This window comes from Aquarana catesbeiana, linkage group LG13 (genome assembly GCF_042186555.1).
Source record: "Aquarana catesbeiana isolate 2022-GZ linkage group LG13, ASM4218655v1, whole genome shotgun sequence".
Lineage (NCBI taxonomy): Eukaryota > Metazoa > Chordata > Amphibia > Anura > Ranidae > Aquarana > Aquarana catesbeiana.
In genome coordinates this window covers 217,367,044-217,385,688 of record NC_133336.1, presented here as the reverse complement: position 1 = coordinate 217,385,688, position 18,645 = coordinate 217,367,044, and the positions used below count along the sequence as shown (strand labels likewise).

Here is an 18,645-nt window from a genome sequence, read left to right as displayed (position 1 = left end):
TGGTTGCAGTCCACCGCACAGATCTGATTGGATGCCAGCGGGTCATCCTTATAGGGGGGCGGTCCTACTGTGTGCTTTGAAAAATTCTACAACTACAGAAAAATCTGCTGTGATCTCCTGAAATCCAGGGGGAGCCAAACTTCCTGTACTGAGCTGTGTTGTCAGCTCCGCCCAATTCCCCCCTAGCTGGACTACAGAACTCCTCCATGCTCCACCCCTTTCCTTCTCCAGCTCCACCTAAACACAATGTGCATTACAAGCTGCAGCAAGTCAGATAGAGCCCCGCCCCATTTCCTGTCTGGAGGATGTCCAACATCATCTAGCTCTTTCCTCCCCATCCAGACTTTCCTTGGCCCTGCCCCTTTCATTCACTGAGGTTCAGTTCTTTCAATCGTGGAGGCCCAGGGTCACATGTAGGCGTTATCCTGCAAATACAACGCGCCTGGGAACACCCACTTTTCCAGACTGACACCCGCCCATCAAGGAATTGGGATATTTGCATAGCTCCTCCCACTGCTTGCTGGTCCACCCCTTCCATTCATTGGATTGCAGTTCTTTCAATCATGGAGGCTCAGCATGGCATGTGGGCGTTACCTATGCAAATATAGCCTGCCTAGGAACTCCCACTTCTCCAGACCCATCAAGGAATTGTGAAATTTGCATAACTCCTCCCACTTGCCAGCATCAGGACAGAGGGCTCTGGGGAGGAGTACTGAGGCCGCCCCCTGCCGGCCCCTCCCACCAGCCATGATCTGCCTGCATTGCATAGAGAAGCACAGAAACGCGGTGATGACATCAGAGTGGCGATCGTAATATATATACAGAGGCTGTGAGGACCCGGGCTGTCCTCCTCCTCATCCTCCTCCTCCATTCCGGAGTCACCTCGGGGAGTCCCTTCACTGGCTGCATGCTTGTTCCAGGTCTGAGATTCCGGAGGATGGGGATGACATAGCAATTGGGGGGGGGGGGTGTTTGGGGGACTGGGAAATGCCCGGTGATCACACAGGTACCCCCTCCCCCCCCCTCCAGCCTTCACACTCAATGCCGTCCTGCTTGCCCGCAGAGCGGCGCCCGCGGTCGGCGTGATTGGCGCAGTCCCGGCTCAGGAATTAGGAGGCCATGAAATATTGATGAGTCGGAGGATTGTTTCCTTTCTGCTGACTGAAACCCGAGCAGACGCGCAGGATCCGGCTAAAATGGTTCCATTAGAGAGCCGGTCCGCAGGGAGCGGGGGAGGGGGGGGAGGATCCGCTTCTCTACAATCTCTCTCTGCAGACGGATGTGAAGTGTCAGCTCCTGGGTCCACAATCTCACTGTGAAGACCCTTTTACTGCCCTTTTTTATATACCATATATATATATATACCAGTTCACTGCCACCGGGGGGTGGGGGGGGGTTTGAGGTATTTAATACCATGGGACGGTAACTCCTAGCAACCGATCACCAGGAAGTAAAATAATAATCCTTCGATGAGTGGAAGACGATTTCAGACTGCTCAACGCGTCTAGTAATTACGCAGGTGATGGGCGGTAACCCATAGCAACCAGCCGTTGAAGAAGAGTGAAGTGTGGTTGCTATGGGTAACAGCCATCAGCACCGTGGTGGTCATTGATGTGTATGAGCCTCTATTCCCCGGACACCGGCCTCCCGCTCATGAACTCTTCCCATTAATCCTCCACCAGCGTCATAGACACATGAAATATGAGAGCCGAGATGGAATGGGCCTTTAAGGTCTGTGACATCACCCCCCCCCCCGGCAGACTACATTTCCCAGCCTGCCTTGCAGCAGCCCGGGGAGGCTGTGCAGTAATGCAGCTGTCAGGTTGCTGCAGACATGATGCTGGAGTGAGATAGCACTGGGTACCATCGGAGGATAGTCCTCACGTCATCTCCATCCGCTGACAGTCTTCTGGGTGACAAAATGATCTCCACCCCCTGGAGTTAGATGATCTCCATCCTCTGAAGTTAGGTGACTCTCATCCTCTGGAGTTTGATGATCCTCAGGAATTAGATGACCCTCATCCTCGGGAGTTTGATGATCCCCATCCTCTGGAGTTAGATGATCCCCATCCTCTGGAGTTAGATGATCCCATCCCTTGGAGTTTGATGCTCCCCATTCTCTAGAGTTAGATGATTTCCATCCTCTGGAATTAGATGATCCTCATCCTCTGGAATTGGATGATCCCTATCCTCAGGAGTTAGATGATCCCCATCCTCCGAAATTAGATGATCCCCATCCACCAAAATTAGATGATCCCCATCCTCTAGAGTTTGATGATCCCCATCCTCTGGAGTTCAATGATCTCCATCCTCTGGAGTTAGATGATCTCCATCCTCTGAAGTTAGGTGATCCCATCCCTCGGAGTTTGATGCTCCCCATTCTCTGGAATTAGATGATCTCCATCCTCTGGAATTAGATGATCCTGATCCTCTGGAATTAGATGATCCCTATCCTCTGGAATTAGATGATCCCTACCCTCAGAAATTAGATGATCTCCATCCTCTAGAGTTTGATGCTCCCCATCCTCGGAAGTTTGATGCTCCCCGTCCTCTGGAATTAGATGATCCCATCCCCTGAAGTTTGATGATCTCCATCCTGTGGAAGCAGACAAATATTTCATTGTTGGCTACAACTATCTCCCAAGTCATCAGTTTTACCCTTTCCAAGCCTCCTGGCTGAAGCCAAACTGGAGCTCCCTCGTTTGCTGCAGCTCCATGTTGAACCCCCACTTCGAAGTGGAGCTCCAGACCCACCTGAGATAGATGGTCGACGGTCTCTTGAGCAGAAAGGGACCCAGGACCACCATGAAGGACCGCATGCTGGAGAACCGTTCTATATGGAGATCTCATGGAGGTCGATAGCAAAGACAAAAGGTCAGACAATTCCACAATTTTCCTTTCCATCCTGCTAAGTATTTCCGTATAGGATACTTCCAAACCCTACTTATCTGATCACACATGTCACCCCCACATGGATATCTCCCCATCATCTTCATAGTACCATCTCACAATCATTGTCTAGGTTTCATTTCATCAAACTCCTCACCCTCCAGAGCTTCATTCCACCATCATCCATGGACCTTCCATCCAGCCATCCTCATCTCTCCATCTTTTACATCTTGCTACTTCATCGTGGTTTGTACCTCCGCTGTGTTTAATGTACGTCTCTTGTTGTCCCACCGTCTAGGCTGCCATTTTACATCTGTGCCAAGCTTGGGGAACCTGACCTTTTCTTCTCTTGGTTGGTGGTGTGAGCCAGACGTACAGGAGGAGGCTGATGTCGTTCCAGTAATGAGGTTTGTTGAGGACTTTGGAGGACCAGCCGGTGAGAAGAGCAGAGCTGAAGTACCTTCTGTCTTTAGACATCTTACCATGTAGAATGATGTGAATTTGACGATGGCTCCCATTTCCCTTTAGTGTGTATTGGCTGCCAAGGCGTAGCTCTGCCAATACTCAATTGTGAGCTGATGCTCACCTGTCCACCACTGATAATCACCATCCATCGTGTCCTGACTGGGCCTCTGAAATTGGTTATGGACAGTGCCCTCCCCCGGCTGACTGTTTGTTTTTTTTTCATGCTGGTGCTAAATTTCCATTAAATGGAACCGCTTAAATATTTTATAATCCTGTTTATGAACTGAGAATGCGATGACTTTCTCCTCGTAAACACCCAGAGGGTTAAATCCACATCTCCCCCCCCCCCACCGGGGATTGTGCGCTGAAGATGTAACCAGACATCTGAGGTTTGATGTGAACCCCCCTCCCTGTTATGCTGGATTGGGGGTCTCTTCCTGATGAACGCTACTTTTGGAGTTCGATCCTGGCCTCCTGCGTTTTCCACCCTCGCTATGCCCTCCCCGTCAGATTCCAGTTTTTCACTGACTGGTCGGACATCCCGCAGTCTGTCCCAGCTGAGGATCCACCGGGCTTGGTCACATGTCCTGCTGGCCTTGGGTTTCGTCCAGGTCATCCTCGGGGTGCTGATTGTCACGTTCAGTTTGGTCACCGCTTCCATCACTCCAAATCTGAAGATCAAACATTCGTGTCCTTCGTGGGCCGGATTCTCCGTAAGTAGCAATGGCGGCCTATGTTGGGGGTCAGTGGGGGGGAGGGGAAGGTTTACTTATGTCTCCGTACACTTGTCTGTCTGCACCGCTGTCACTGATTGTCTTCTTCTACATCTTCTGGTGGTAGGAATGCATTTTTTAAATTGGAAACCAAATTTAATTTGTAGTCTTCAAAATCCCCCCCCCCTATTCTGTCACTCTCCTCATTGCCACTTCCACAGGACTAGGTCTGGATGTAGAAGACAGAGAACTTCAGAATTTAGCCTTCAAGAAATTGCTAAAAGCCTAAAGACATAATAAGACCAACAAAGACCTAAGATGATGTATTGAGTGAAGCAATTAATCGCAACCAACCAGAAAGATGGCAACTAACTGGTTGCTATGGGTTGCTATGCTCACCACAGTGCTGGCTGTGTCATAGACAACCCGTGGATGAGCTCCGACCCATCCTTAACTCGTCCTGGAGAGTCTGTATTGGATTGGACTCAAGGGTTGAGGGGATCAGAACAAGTAATAGAGGTAAAGGGATCACTGATAACAAAGGTGGAGCATTAGACGTATGCGATCGATCTCGTTACCAACCGAAATTCAGACAAACATTTCGTTATTCAGAGATTTGGATTTATCAGCATCTCCAAATCACAATAGTAACGAATTGCAACCAATCCAAAATAGATTATAACGAATTGAATTATCCAAATTCGAATTAGAAAATAAATTTGAATTAGAAAATAAGAATGAAATAGAATAGAAAAAATAGAAATAAAATAAAATAATAGATTAGAATAAAACAGAAAAGAATAGAACAGAAATCAAAGAATAAAATAAAATAAAATAGAAAATAAAAGAATGGAATAGAAAAAAATAGAATAGAACAGAAAGTAATGTAATAGAATATAATACAACACAAAAGAATAAAATAGAACATAAAATAATAGAATAGAAAAGAATAAATAGAATAGAGTAGAAAATAAAAAAAAATAGAATAAAATAGAACAAATATAGCCATCTTCCAAAATGTGAATTTCAGATCTATTTGAAAATAATGAAAATACGAAAGGAATTCCGAAAACGAATCATTCTAACAAATATGACTAAATGAAATGATTAACTTAACAAATGAATCAGAAATGAAACAAATGTGCTCATCTCTCATTATAATAAAATACATCTCTGGGTTCCAGGAGTCATTCGTCTTGTAGAAGGCTCTGGAATGTAGAAGCTGTGGGTGGATTCATGGAGAGTCCGTCCCACTGGGGCTGTTTTAGGGCCTGTAGGAGGACAGATCACATAGTGGTCACTTATAGTCAATTTGAGGAAAGTATTATAAAATATAGGAGAGGTGATGAGACGACGTGTAGACGGGACACCTGGTTGGTTGCTTCTTGTGAGATCGTGAATATATTCTAGAATGTTTTAAGACCTTTATTGGATCCATCGGCTGGTTTAGTGAAAGCTACAAATAATTGATACCTCTTGGTGAGTGACCTTGAAGTTTAGTGATGTAGACAACACCATGGAATCTCTGAGCTGTGTCCAGTCTGCTGTAGGCCAATGATATACTGTAATGCCGCGTACACACGGCCACACTTCCCGACAGAAAAAGTCCAATGGGAGCTTTCGGTCGCACATTCCGACCGTGTGCATCAGACTTTTTCTGTCGGCATTTCCGACGGACTCAGATATAAAACATGTTCTAAATCTTTCTGTCTGAAATTTTTGGCCGTTGGCAAGACCGGCCGTGTGTACGCAGCATTAGTCCATCATTCCAAACTGGGGGTCACCTGTGATCTTCTGTACATAATACTCAGGACAAGGCTGACCACAAGGGGTCATACTACTAAAAGCCGGTATTGGTGATTTTATTGGCTTCAACCTTACTGGGGCTGTTTGTGGTCCCAAGAATGTCTTCTGTGTCCAGTAGGCAGGATGATGTTGGCATAGAGTGAGCTCAGCTTGAGGATTGATGTGCCAAAGTTGGGAGATACTTAAAAATGTAGTAAATCTGATTTCATGTCTTTCTTCATCTCTTCCACCTCCATCTCTCACCTCCTGGTTTCCCACACTCATCCTTTCCATGATGGCTACCCACCTAATTGTTCCTTCTCTCCTTTCCATGATGGCTACCCACCTAATTGTTCCTTCTCTCCTTTTCATGATGGCTACCCACCTAATTATTCCTTCTCTCCTTTCCATGATGGCTACCCACCAAATTGTTCCTTCTATCCTTTCCATGATGGCTACCCACCTAATCGTTCCTTCTATCCTTTCCATGATGGCTACCCACCAAATTGTTTCTTCTATCCTTTCCATGATGGCTACCCACCTAATCGTTCCTTCTATCCTTTCCATGATGGCTACCCACCTAATTTTTCTTTCTCTCCTTTCCATGATGGTTACCCACCTAATTGTTTTTTCTATCAATTCCATGATGGCTACACACCTAATCATTCCTTTTATCCTTTCCATGATGGCTACCCACCTAATTGTTCCTTCTCTCCTTTCCATGATGGATACCCACCTAATTGTTTCTTCTATCCTTTCCATGATGGCTACCCACCTAATTGTTTCTTCTATCCTTTCCACGATGGCTACCCACTCAATTGTTCCTTCTATCCTTTCCATGATGGCTACCCACCCAATTATTCCTTCTATTCTTTCCATAATGGCTACCCACCTAATTGTTCCTTCTATCTTTTCCATGATGGCTACTCACCCAATTGTTCCTTCTATCCTTTCCATGATGTCTACCCACCTCACTGTTCCTTCTACCCTTTCCATAATGGCTGTCCACCTCATTGTTCCTGCTACCCTTTCCATGATATCTACCCACCTAATTGTTCCTTCTATCTGTGTTTTGGCTTGTTTGACCCTTTTCTAAATCTCCTCCATCAATTTTGCCCCATATGATCCCCCCGACTAATCCAACCACCGCCCATCTTCTCATCCCTTCACCCATCCTCTGCTGGTTTCCTTGTTAATGGCTTCCTTCACTCATCTATTCCACATTCCCTTCAATTCCACCAACTTTTCAACTAAATTCCCCCTGATTTGTATCCCTCCTACTGCCTTTCCCCGACTTTCCCTCCAAACCCCCGCACTGGTTGTGCCCTCTCCTCCCGCTCAGCTGGCTGTTTCAGGCCTCATTGGCTGCATCTCATGGAAGAAGCCCTTCACACTGATGGTGAGTACACCGGGTGGGGAGGAGGTGGATGTTGTATGGATGAGTATTGGGGGGGTCTCATGTTGATGGTCAGTAGGGGGTATTACAGGATGTAGGGCAGGTGGAAAAAGTAGAAATTCTATGAAGGGGAGCCTCAGCGGAGGTGTCACTCAATGATGGGAAAGTTCTTGCTGATGAATTCTGTACATTGGGGGGTATTCTATGAAGGTTATGGAGGGGAACTGGTGACTTATTTTCAGTTTTAGTCTACAGGTTATATTTTTACTCTCAATAAAACGAGCATGCTGTGCTATGTTAGGACAAGATGGCTGGGAGGTAAGTGTTGCAGATGGTGAGAAGCCCCTAGTTCCAACCCTTCTTTTACCACCACCAGTCCCAGTCCTGGAGAACTCGGAGGACAATCACATTGTCCTGTGTGAGGAGGAGATGGCTCAGAGGACTCATAGCACACAATGAGGGTTTACTGTATGATGGGGCTGAGAGTTTGAATCCCTGAGTGAACTCCTGGTGGCTCTGGGCAGGTCACCTCACCTCTGGGGCCCTGAGCAAAGGTGGCCGTACTGGTCAGCAGCATCACAAAAGGGTGAAAGTAGCTCCCTGGTGACCCCAGACAAGACACCTCACATGTTAGCATCATGGTGACTAGAGCCTGGTGCGCAGGGTGTTGCCATCACATAAGGACGTTAATTTCCCTGGGGGGGTCATATAAGGGGTGCTACTTGCCCTTTTAAACACGTGCCAGCTAAAGAGCTATAATGTTCCTTTACTGAACAGATTTCAAATACCACAGGACACCTCAGGGGTTCCTCTTAGGTGAATGTTCCATGTCTTCCTTGGCATTGGAGTCCTGACATTCTGGCGTGTTGGGTGGTGAAGGAAGGGGGGATTCAGGCATGATGGGTAGTCAGGGCAGGGTAGGCTGCATCACCCCAACTCTGAACTCCAGCCGGGAGCGGGTCTGGTGTGTTTAGTAACCAGGGCAGGGTAGACCATGGAGGTTTGGAGTGGGTGACAGTGATTTTATTACAGCATAATCAGCTAAGAAAGTAGAATGGGTGGGGGGGAGGGGGTTGGTGAAGGAAGAAAGAGGAGAAATCTCTACCGGGGGCAGATATTTTTAAGGATGGCCTAAACCAATGATCTCCAAACTGGCCCTTTGCTTGCTTTTATCCAGCCCTTGGAGTACTATTCCTCCCACTGAAACCAACAACTGGGCACGTGTCCTTCTATGGACATCAACAATTGGGCATATGTCCTTCTTCCAATAACGCCGATGAAGGGGCACAATTCTTCCCACTTACAACAATGATGGGGGACTTATTCCTTCCACTGACACCAACAGTTGGGCATATGCCCTTCCTCTGACACCAATGAAGGGGCACAATTCCTCCTCTTAATGACACTAACAGTGAGGCACAATTCTTCCCACTTTCACCAACGATGGGGCACTATTCCTTCCACTGACACCAACAGTAAGGCATATGTTATTCCAATGACATCAATGAAGGGGCACAATTCTTCCCACTTACACCAATGATGGGGCACTATTCCTCCCACTGACACCAACAGTTGGGCATATATCCTCCCACTGACACCAATGAAGGGACACAATTCCTCCTAATGACACCAACAATGGGGCACTATTCCGCTCACTGACACCAACGATGAGGCACTATTCCTCCCACTGATATCAATGATGGGGCACTATTCCGCTCACTGACACCAACGATGAGGCACTATTCCTCCCACTGACACCAATGATGAGGCATTGTCTCATGACGCCAGGACATTTTCTACTCCCACTGGCCTCAGTTCAGCCCCCACAGAATCTGAGGGACAATATACTGGCCCTTTGTTTTGAAAGTTTGGAGACCCCTGCACTAAACCTCCCAGAAGATTTTCTACCATTTTATTGCATCACAAGAAGGGAACTGAGCAGCAGAGGTCTGAGGAAGGTGGAATTTTGAGTTCAGACAATGGCCCCATTTTTATATTTGGAAGAACTTGTACAGAGGTTAGAATGCCCGCATACTCCATCATTTGCTCAGATCCAAGTGAGGATGTTGGGTTTTCAGGCTCTTTACACAATTTTGTCCCTTTATGACAGAACATGGACAGAGTATCCATACACAGGAAGGATCAGAGGGTGTGCTGGGGGTGTAGTTCAGCAGCAGGAGAGTTTGGGGTTCAGTTCCTGTAGTATGTCCCATGATTCTGGGTGCGTCCAGCTATACTCAGTACTGATGTATGTGTTGCAGGTCACAGTGTTCACCTTGCTGAGCGCCCTGAGTGTCATGCTGTGCCTTGCAGGGTCAATCCTGTCCTGCCAGAATGGGCAGCTGGTAAAATCCTTCAACTCTTGTAAGAAGGTAAGTGTGCACCAATGTGGTGGTGGTGCCTGGCGCCCCCTCACACTCACCTGACTCTGATCTGTCTCCCACCTACAGGAGAACAATTGGTGCATCTGCTGCCATCCCGCTATCCATCCGGAGGCGCCATCTGACTGTGGGGAACTGGAGAAACTCACCCTGTACCCCAATCACCAATGTGACAGCATCCGCACCGCACTGAAGGTGACTTACCATCATTTTGGCATGCTAGTGTACCTGGTGGGAGAAGCGGGGCAAATAGAATTAAAGGTGAAGGCTGAATGTGTGTTGAAGGGAAATGCAGATAAGTGGTAGGAAATGGGGGAGGACCAGTAGAGGATGGAGGTAGGTGATAGATGATGGGATGGTGATGGAGGATGTAGGTGGTGTGGGATGAGGACAGGATCAAGGAAGGTGGCGAAGAAATGGGAGAGGATGAAGGTAGATGATGGGGATGGTAGAGGATAAAAGTAGGTGGTGTGGTATAGAAAGAGAATGGAGGAAGGTGGTAGATGAGGAGGGGAAGATGGAGGTAGGTGGTGTGGAATGGAGAGAGGATGGAGGAAGGTGGTGGATGATAGGGAGAGGATGGAGGTAAGTGGTGAGGATAGTAGAGGATAGAGGTAGGTGGTGTGGGATGGCGAGAGCATGGAGGTAGGTGCTGGATGATGGGGAGAGGATGGAGGTAGGTAGTAGGAATGGTAAGAGGCAGGATGTAGGTGCTGGAAACGGGGAGAGGATAGGATTAGGTGGTGGAGGGTGGGGATAGGTTGTAGGTAGGTTGTGGGGGATTGGGAGAGGATGAAGGTAGATGGTGGGGATAAGATACAGGTAAGTGCTGTGGATAGAGGTAGGTAGTGGAGGATGTGAAGAAAATGAGGGTTCATGGTTGGCAATGGAAAGATGAAAGAGGGAGGCTTTAATAGAAGATTGGGATAGAATTGAGGTAGGTGGTGAGGGTTGGGAAGAGAATGGAGATAGGGGTATTGGGAGAGGATGGAGGGAGGTGATGGGGAAAGCAGGTAGATGGGGAATGGGAAGAAGATGGAGGTAGGTTGTGGGGATAGGGGAGGATGGAGATAGGTGGTATTGGGAGATTGGAAAAGGATGGAAGTAGGTGATGGGGAAAGGAGGTAGGTAACGGAGAAAGGATGGGGAATGGGAAGAAGATGGAGGTAGGTTGTGGGGATAGGGGAGGCTGGAGATAGGTGGTATTGGGAGTTTGGGAGAGGATGGAAGTAGGTGATGGGGAAAGGAGGTAGGTAGGAGGTAGGTGGTAGGGATAGGGGAGGATGGAGATAGGTTGATAAGAGATGAGAGAATAGAAGTAGGTGGTAAGAGATGGGGAGAGGATGGAAGTAGGTGGTGGGAATGAGAGAGGATGGAGGTAGGTGGTATTGTGAGTGGATGGAAGTAGGTGATAGAGAAAGGATGGGGATGGGTGTGACAGAATGGGAAGAAGATGGAGGTAGGTGGTGGGGATAGGGGAGGCTGGAGATAGGTGGTATTGGGAGTTTGGGAGAGGATGGAAGTAGGTGATGGGGAAAGGAGGAAGGTGATGGAGAAAGGATGGGGGGGGGGGTGGGGAATGAGAAGAAGATGGAGGTAGGCGGTAGGGATAGGGGAGGATGGAGATAGGTGGTAAGAGATGAGGAGTGAATAGAAGTAGATGGTAAGAGATGGGGAGAGGATGGAAGTTGGTGGTGGGAATGTGAGCGGATGGAGGTAGGTGGTATTGTGAGAGGATGGAAGTAGGTGATGGAGAAAGGATGGGGATGGGTGTGACAGAATGGGAAGAAGATGGAGGTAGGTGGTGGGGATAGGGGAGGCTGGAGATAGGTGGTATTGGGAGTTTGGGAGAGGATGGAATAGGTGATGGGGAAAGGAGGTAGGTGAGGTAGGTAGGAGGTAGGTGGTAGGGATAGGGGAGGATGGAGATAGGTGATAAGAGATGAGGAGAGAATAGAAGTAGGTGGTAAGAGATGGGGAGAGGATGGAAGTAGGTGGTGGGAATGAGAGAGGATGGAGGTAGGTGGTATTGTGAGAGGATGGAAGTAGGTGATAGAGAAAGGATGGGGATGGGGGTGACAGAATGGGAAGAAGATGGAGGTAGGTGGTGGGGATAGGGGAGGCTGAGGCTGGAGATAGGTGGTATTGGGAGTTTGGGAGAGGATGGAAGTAGGTGATGGGGAAAGGAGGAAGGTGATGGAGAAAGGATGGGGGGGTGGGGAATGAGAAGAAGATGGAGGTAGGCGGTAGGGATAGGGGAGGATGGAGATAGGTGGTAAGAGATGAGGAGAGAATAGAAGTAGATGGTAAGAGATAGGGAGAGGATGGAAGTTGGTGGTGGGAATGTGAGCGGATGGAGGTAGGTGGTATTGTGAGAGGATGGAAGTAGGTGATGGAGAAAGGATGGGGATGGGTGTGACAGAATGGGAAGAAGATGGAGGTAGGTGGTGGGCATAGGGGAGGATGAAGATAGGTGCTAAGAGATGGGGATAGGATGGAGGTAGGTGGGTGAAGGGAGATCATTTTCTCTGTCTAGCTGTACATATTGAAGGTGAAGACACGGGGGCAGAGAATCAGGGTGGGGAGGGCAGTTGGATGGCACTGGGGTACTTCTCTTCTGATAGGGACAGTCAGGGTGGTCCCAGGAATCTAGTATAGTTCCTGGGACAATGGGTTTGTATTTTTCTGGCATCTCCTTGGTGGGTGGGCTCCCCCCATAGTCAGTCAGCTGTCAGTTCTGATGTCATACAGTGCCAGGCAGGGAGTCCTGAGTCCACAGATGGCAGAAATATGGGTGTTGTATTCATCTATCCTCTGTATTCTCATCCAGTCTCTGTATTTTCCTCTATATTTGGGAACTTCCCCCATCACATTGCGTGCAACTGGGTCTCAGCCTCTCATTTTAGGTGAGTTGCCCATGGCGGTATGTTCCTCTCACTTACACTTCTCTGTGTGTTTGTAGGATCTCTTGTTTAGTGTTTGTGGCCTCACCATCTTCTCCACCATTATCTGCACCCTCTCCGCTGTCATCTGCTGCGTTCAGATTTTCTCATTGGATGTCATCCATGTTGTAAGTCCCATACCATGCGTGCACACATCCACCTTCCATCATGGTTACCTTTTCCCAGACCACCCACTCAAATAATGGTTTCTCTTTCTCGCAGCTGGCGCCCCACCGATCCACATCCATCCACCTGGAGTGTTTCTCCCCCCAGGACACCATCCTGCAGAGCATGATTGAATGCGAGGAGTTCATTCCTCCAGTGCCACCTCCACCATATTACCCTCCAGAATACACATGCAGCTCCGAGACTGACGCACAGAGGTAAGTGCCCCCGGCTGGTTTCTAGCTCGGTGGACCCTCTTTGTTGTCTGTGAAGACGAAACTCAGAATCTTCGGTGTAGTATATGAGGGCCTCCTCAGTCCTCCCATATATCTTCTCATTAGGCCTCAGCTTGTCCCAATTTTGCGTTCTTTGCTCACACCTTGGACTTATCTTTTACTCCCCATTGTGTCCAATCTTCGCTCACATCTCACATCACCACCCATGTGTCACCGTATCCCGTTATAGTAGTTTAGATGTGACATTGGAGGTCTTAAGACCAAGTCGACCATCCTGAATATCACACGGAACCAACCAATGAGACTCAGATAAAGGACCCATGAAGATGTCTCCACAGAACATTTTTCGAGTCTGGTCATGTCTGATATTTGAAATACTAGTGAATGTTGGTGTGTTGGGTCACCCAGTGAATTCTTTCATCTCTTTAGAGACCCAGTATTGAGATTTTCCACCAGAGTCCTGACCCCAGTGAAGTCTCACTTTTCCAACTGTAATGAACATGAATTGCATTCTTGGGTTTGTAATTACTGCAGTGGGTGGGTTGGAGATGTCATTGCTGGAGCCACCAATGGGTGATTTAGCTCACCAGCATCCACCCATAATCAAACTATTAGTTTTGGAAAGAGCGATACTTTAATTCAGACAGCTGTTGAAAACTCTGAAAGAATGCATCAAATGCCCTTCTCTATGTCTTTCCAGCATCACATACAATGGCTCAATGGACAGCCCCATCCCGCTCTACCCCACAGACTTCCCACCCTCCTATGAAAGTGTTATGGGGCTTCGGGAGGACAGCCAGGTAAGAACTTGGCACTCATCTTCTGATCCGCAAAGCTGTCAGTTTGGTGAATATTTCTGGACTCTTTCATTGTTTACAGGCCACTCTGTATGATGCCCAGGCCCACCAGAATTCCAGCCACAGTGCGTCTGACCGGAGGGACTCCACTGAACACGACGGGAATGGTGAGAGGGCAAACTAGATTATGCAATAATGGTGGAATGATGGAGATAGTAGACTAGGTTTGGTGGGATGGTGGAGATAGTAGACTAGGTTTGGTGGAATGATGGAGATAGTAGACTAGGTTTGGTGGGATCGTGGAGATTGTAGACTAGCTTTAGTGGTTAGGGTGAGATGGTGGAGATAGAAGACTAGGCTTAGCAGTAATTGTGGTATGGTGGAGATAGTGGACTAGGTTTAGAGGTAATGGTGGGATGGTGGAGATAGTAGACTAGGTTTGGTTGTATGATGGAGATAGTAGACTAGATTTAGTGGGATGGCGGAGATAGTAGACTAGGATTGGTGGGATGGTGGACATAGTGGACTAGGTTTAGTCATAATAGTGGGATGGTGGAGATAGTAGACTAGGTTTGATGGAATGATGGCGATAGTAGACTAGGTTTAGTGGGATGGCAGAAATAGTAGACTAGGTTTGGTAGGAAGGTGGAGAAGAAATAGTAGACCAAGTTTAGTGGTGATGATGGGATGGAGGAGATAGTAGACTAGGTTTAGTGGTAATGACACCTAACAACCTCTGGAGGAACCCTAGTTGAGAAACTCTGATGTAGAGAGTAGACTAGATTTACAAGTAATGGTGAGATGGTGGAGATAGGTGACTAGGTTTAGCAGTAATGGTGGGACAGTGGAGATAGTAGACTAGATTTGGCGGTGATGGTGGAGATAGTAGACTAGATTTAGAAGTTATGGTGGGATGGTAGAAATAGGTGACTAGGTTTAGTGGCAATGGTGGGATGGTGAAGATAGTAGACTAGGTTTAGTGGTAATGGTGGAGATAGTAGACTAGATTTAGCAGTTATGGTGGAAATAGATGACTAGGTTTAGTGGCAATGGTGGGATGGTGGAGATAGTAGACAAGATTTAGCAGTAAGGGTGGGATGGTGAAGGTGATAGACTAAGTTTAACCAGAAAGGTGGATAAAGGCGCAAGGGAGGAGTAGTGATGGTGTTTAGCTGGTGGACTCATCACCCAGTGTCTACTGAGATTTGGTCCCAGTGTTCCCTATACTCTGTTCCCCACCTGTGTTGGTTGATGGTGGTGCTTCTCTTTAGTTTTTGCAGAGGACAGCAGCCCTTCAGAAGATTCTGTCTTGCTGGATGTCCAGGGTTCGGTGCGGTCTGTGGATTACATCTTATATCGCTCCATTCAGCGTAGCCGGGCTGACTACTGTCTGAGCGTGGACTGCGGTCAGTGTGGACACCACCAACAGAGCCCCACCCTCAGCCTGCAGGGGCCATTTGAGGAGATTTCAGTTCCCCAGATTAAAGGAGGGCGCTCTTTCTCCTGTTCCACACCCAGCTCTTGCCAGGACCCTCCGCCCACTGTAGGAGGTGGCACCACACATAGCTGTAACCGGCTGGAGAGTATGGGGACATTGGTCGGTCCGTGTTTCCCTGAGCTGCGAGTAAAGGGGAAAGTCCCTCGTGCACGAGAGCTAAGCCGAAGCTCAGGGTGCTCCCTCCACCACTCCTCTCCCTGCCAGACTCTGGACTGCCCCCACCGCCGATACAGTGAGAACACACGGCCTAAAGCATTGTGCACCAATCCGGTGCCTCGATTTGTAGTCCGTTCACACAGCGACCCTGGTATCTCCTCCATGTTTCAGACAGGTGAGTGACAACTGTATGTAGTCTCTATCTTTTTACATTGCTGCCAGAAATCTCCACATTCCGGGGGAAGGACCAACCACCCCTCGCTGATGATGTCATAATATCATTCCGCATTCTGGGGGAAGGACCAACTGCCCCTCTCTGATGATGTCATAATATAATTCCGCATTCCGGGGGAAGGACCAACTGCCCCTCGCTGATGATGTCACAGTGTAATTCTGCATTCTGGGGGAAGGACCAACCTCCCCTTGCTGATGATGTCACAGTGTAATATTCTCAGTGGTTTGTTGGTGGCTTTGTCTCGGTGTCCAATATTTCTTCTTCTATGTTGCAGATTTCGGGGATGTGGATTATATGAAGGTTCTAGAAGAGGACAACCTCTCCCTCTCCTCTGTAGATGCTGCAGGTAAGGAGGAGGGGCTTAATCTGAGATGGCCAATGGCAGTTTCCGTTGGAATGTCTTGTAGACACCGTCCAGTTGTGCTGGATTCTGGCTGCTCTTCATAAATTGCCCCTCCAGTGTGTGACTCTCATTTCTCTCTCCTCAGCTCTGTGTGCCACGGCCGGCCTACGCAGACCCCACCGGCCAACCTCCCCCTTACTTCTGCGCACGGGTTCAGCTGGAAAGAATCGATTCCTGGTGACTCACCGGACGGTCCAGCGACTTTCGAGAAGTGGCGCTTTGTCCCTCGGAGACCTGAAGGGAGGGCGGAACCCCCGGATGCTCATGGCCCGATTCCTGAACCGATCCCGGAGGAGCCTAAAAGAGGGCGGAGACAACACAAAGCAGGTAAGCAGGGGTGGGACAAAGTCCTTGTAAGGTGGTGTACCGCCCAACCATAGAAAGTTCTCATCCATAATTCACTGGTAGTCTTCTGTAAGATCATTGGGCCATTATGGGTCCATTGTACAGGAACACCTGTAGAAGTCCTTCCTGAGGGTCCCTTTGGTCTGTGATCATGTGACTGGTGGGTGGGGTTAGTTGAACCCATTTCTGCCATTTTTGGGCATTGACCACTCTTGTTTTTCCTCTTTTTCAGCCTCTGAAGAGTCCGCTCCCCCTGGACCCTGAGATACGGCCCACCAGGACGCCCATGCAGAGTTGCGGAGACCTCAGCTCCACCTCATCTCTCCGCCGTCTTCTGTCCGGCGGTCGACGAGGAAACCGGCGTCCACGCAGCCTGAACGAGACGCCAAAAGAGAGCGCGGTGTGAGGAGAGGAAGGGACCACCCGGAGCCCGGCACAGCGAGAGGGGACCGCACAATAAGTGACCTTACCGTCCCTGAGACCACCCCGCGTCAGCCAAGTCTCCACCTCTAACACTCAGTCTCTGCTACAGAAGGGCTAACGTTCAGCTGTGGCACCTCCGCCCTGTGCGGGGCGCTTTACCGTGACGGAACTTCTTGCTGAGACACCGCCAACCACCAGCCACCGATTTCAGCTTCTTCCTTCTGAGTCACAAACATGCTCCAGGTGCATTCACAGCTGTGATTGGTGCATCAGCCTCCAAAAAAATGCTGGGCTCCTCCCATCCATCTGGTGCGTTTTTATTCCCTTCCATATCTGGTCGGTGAGCGGTCAATGCATGTGATTGCATCTCATAGAAGCCTGCAGGACCCACGCCCAACACATCCGAAATGCATGTTGATGCCCTTGTGGGGCATTGTGGGAAAACCTGCTGCATGCCGGGAGCTGGACGCCCATCGGTTTTAATACGCATGTGACTCCACCCCCCCGGGAAAGCCGCTTTCTAGAGATGCCCCTACCAGGTGCATTGTGGGGGGGGGGACACTGATATATCCATCCGCAGGGGAGTGTCTTCACAGCCCGGCCAATCACATTCCAGCTGTCATTTCTAAAAACTTTTGATTGGTTGTTATGGGAAGCTATATAAGAAGCTCCGCCCCCGAGGAAATCGATTTGCCCTTTTCATCTGAGATTTCTGTTACTGAGCATTCCTCGACCAATCAGGTCTGTCCAATCCACCACCATACAATCCGATCCGTCCAATCTCCTCCTCGGCAAAGCTTTGTCTGCAGCCGGAGAAGCCGGACCCACCGAACAAGGCGCCGGGTAGGAGGAAATCGGGCGGAGGACCATCTTCCTGGGTTTGTGGGAAGATTTCCGGGACTGGCAGATTTCGGCGACTCTTCAGACAGGACTGGAGGGTGTGGTTGGGGGCGGAGCAGACGGATTGGATGATGGAAAATGAGAGCAGATTGCGGCGGGAATTGGCGCTCCTCTGTGTATATTGACAATAAAAGTTTCACAGTTAACAATTCTTGTCTTTTTATCAGTCCGACCGACTTCCAGCCTGACCAATCGTTATAAAGAGACCCTGTCACCTGACCAATCATTATAAAGAGGTCCTGTCACCTGACCAATTATTATAAAGAGGTCCTGTCACCTGACCAATCATTATAAAGAGTTCCTGTCACCTGACCAATCGTTATAAAGAGGTCCTGTCACCTGACCAATCATTATAAAGAGGTCCTGTCACCTGACCAATCATTATAATCAGGTCCTGTCACCTGACCAATCATTATAAAGAGACCCTGTCACCTGACCAATCATTATAAAGAGGTCCTGTCACCTGACCAATCATTATAAAGAGGTCCTGTCACCTGACCAATCATTATAAAGAGGTCCTGTCACCTGATCAATCATTATAAAGAGGTCCTGTCACCTGACCAATCATTATAAAGAGGTCCTGTCACCTGACCAATCATTATAAAGAGGTCCTGTCACCTGACCAATCATTATAAAGGGGTCCTATCACCTGACCAATCATTATAAAGAGGTCCTGTCACCTGACCAATCGTTATAAAGAGGTCCTGTCACCTGACCAATCATTATAAAGAGGTCCTATCACCTGATCAATCATTATAAAGAGGTCCTATCACCTGACCAATCATTATAAAGAGGTCCTGTCACCCGACCAATCATTTCAATGACATGAATGTGTATGTAACCCAGTAGGTGATATATAAATGAGCCACTCCCAGATGAGGAGGGTCTATATAAATGAGCCACTCCCAGATGAGGA

General features: G+C 48.5%; 1 protein-coding gene across 2 annotated transcripts; it reads left to right on the top strand.

Annotated features, from left to right (window-relative positions):
- Positions 1 to 1,797: 1,797 nt before the first annotated feature.
- ENTREP3 (endosomal transmembrane epsin interactor 3) lies at positions 1,798 to 17,864 on the top strand. 2 transcript variants are annotated; one of them, XM_073608803.1, is made up of 13 exons: positions 1,798 to 2,874; positions 3,188 to 4,067; positions 7,195 to 7,251; positions 9,510 to 9,620; positions 9,699 to 9,824; positions 12,592 to 12,699; positions 12,794 to 12,954; positions 13,673 to 13,772; positions 13,852 to 13,936; positions 15,041 to 15,598; positions 15,933 to 16,004; positions 16,147 to 16,388; positions 16,639 to 17,864. In XM_073608803.1, exons 2-13 carry the CDS (start codon positions 3,795 to 3,797, stop codon positions 16,810 to 16,812), a joined length of 2,067 nt encoding a protein of 688 aa, XP_073464904.1. In that variant the 5' UTR covers positions 1,798 to 2,874; positions 3,188 to 3,794; the 3' UTR covers positions 16,813 to 17,864. The 2 variants fall into 2 exon arrangements, with proteins under 2 accessions (XP_073464904.1, XP_073464905.1); XM_073608804.1 differs by lacking the exon at positions 7,195 to 7,251.
- Positions 17,865 to 18,645: the final 781 nt, after the last annotated feature.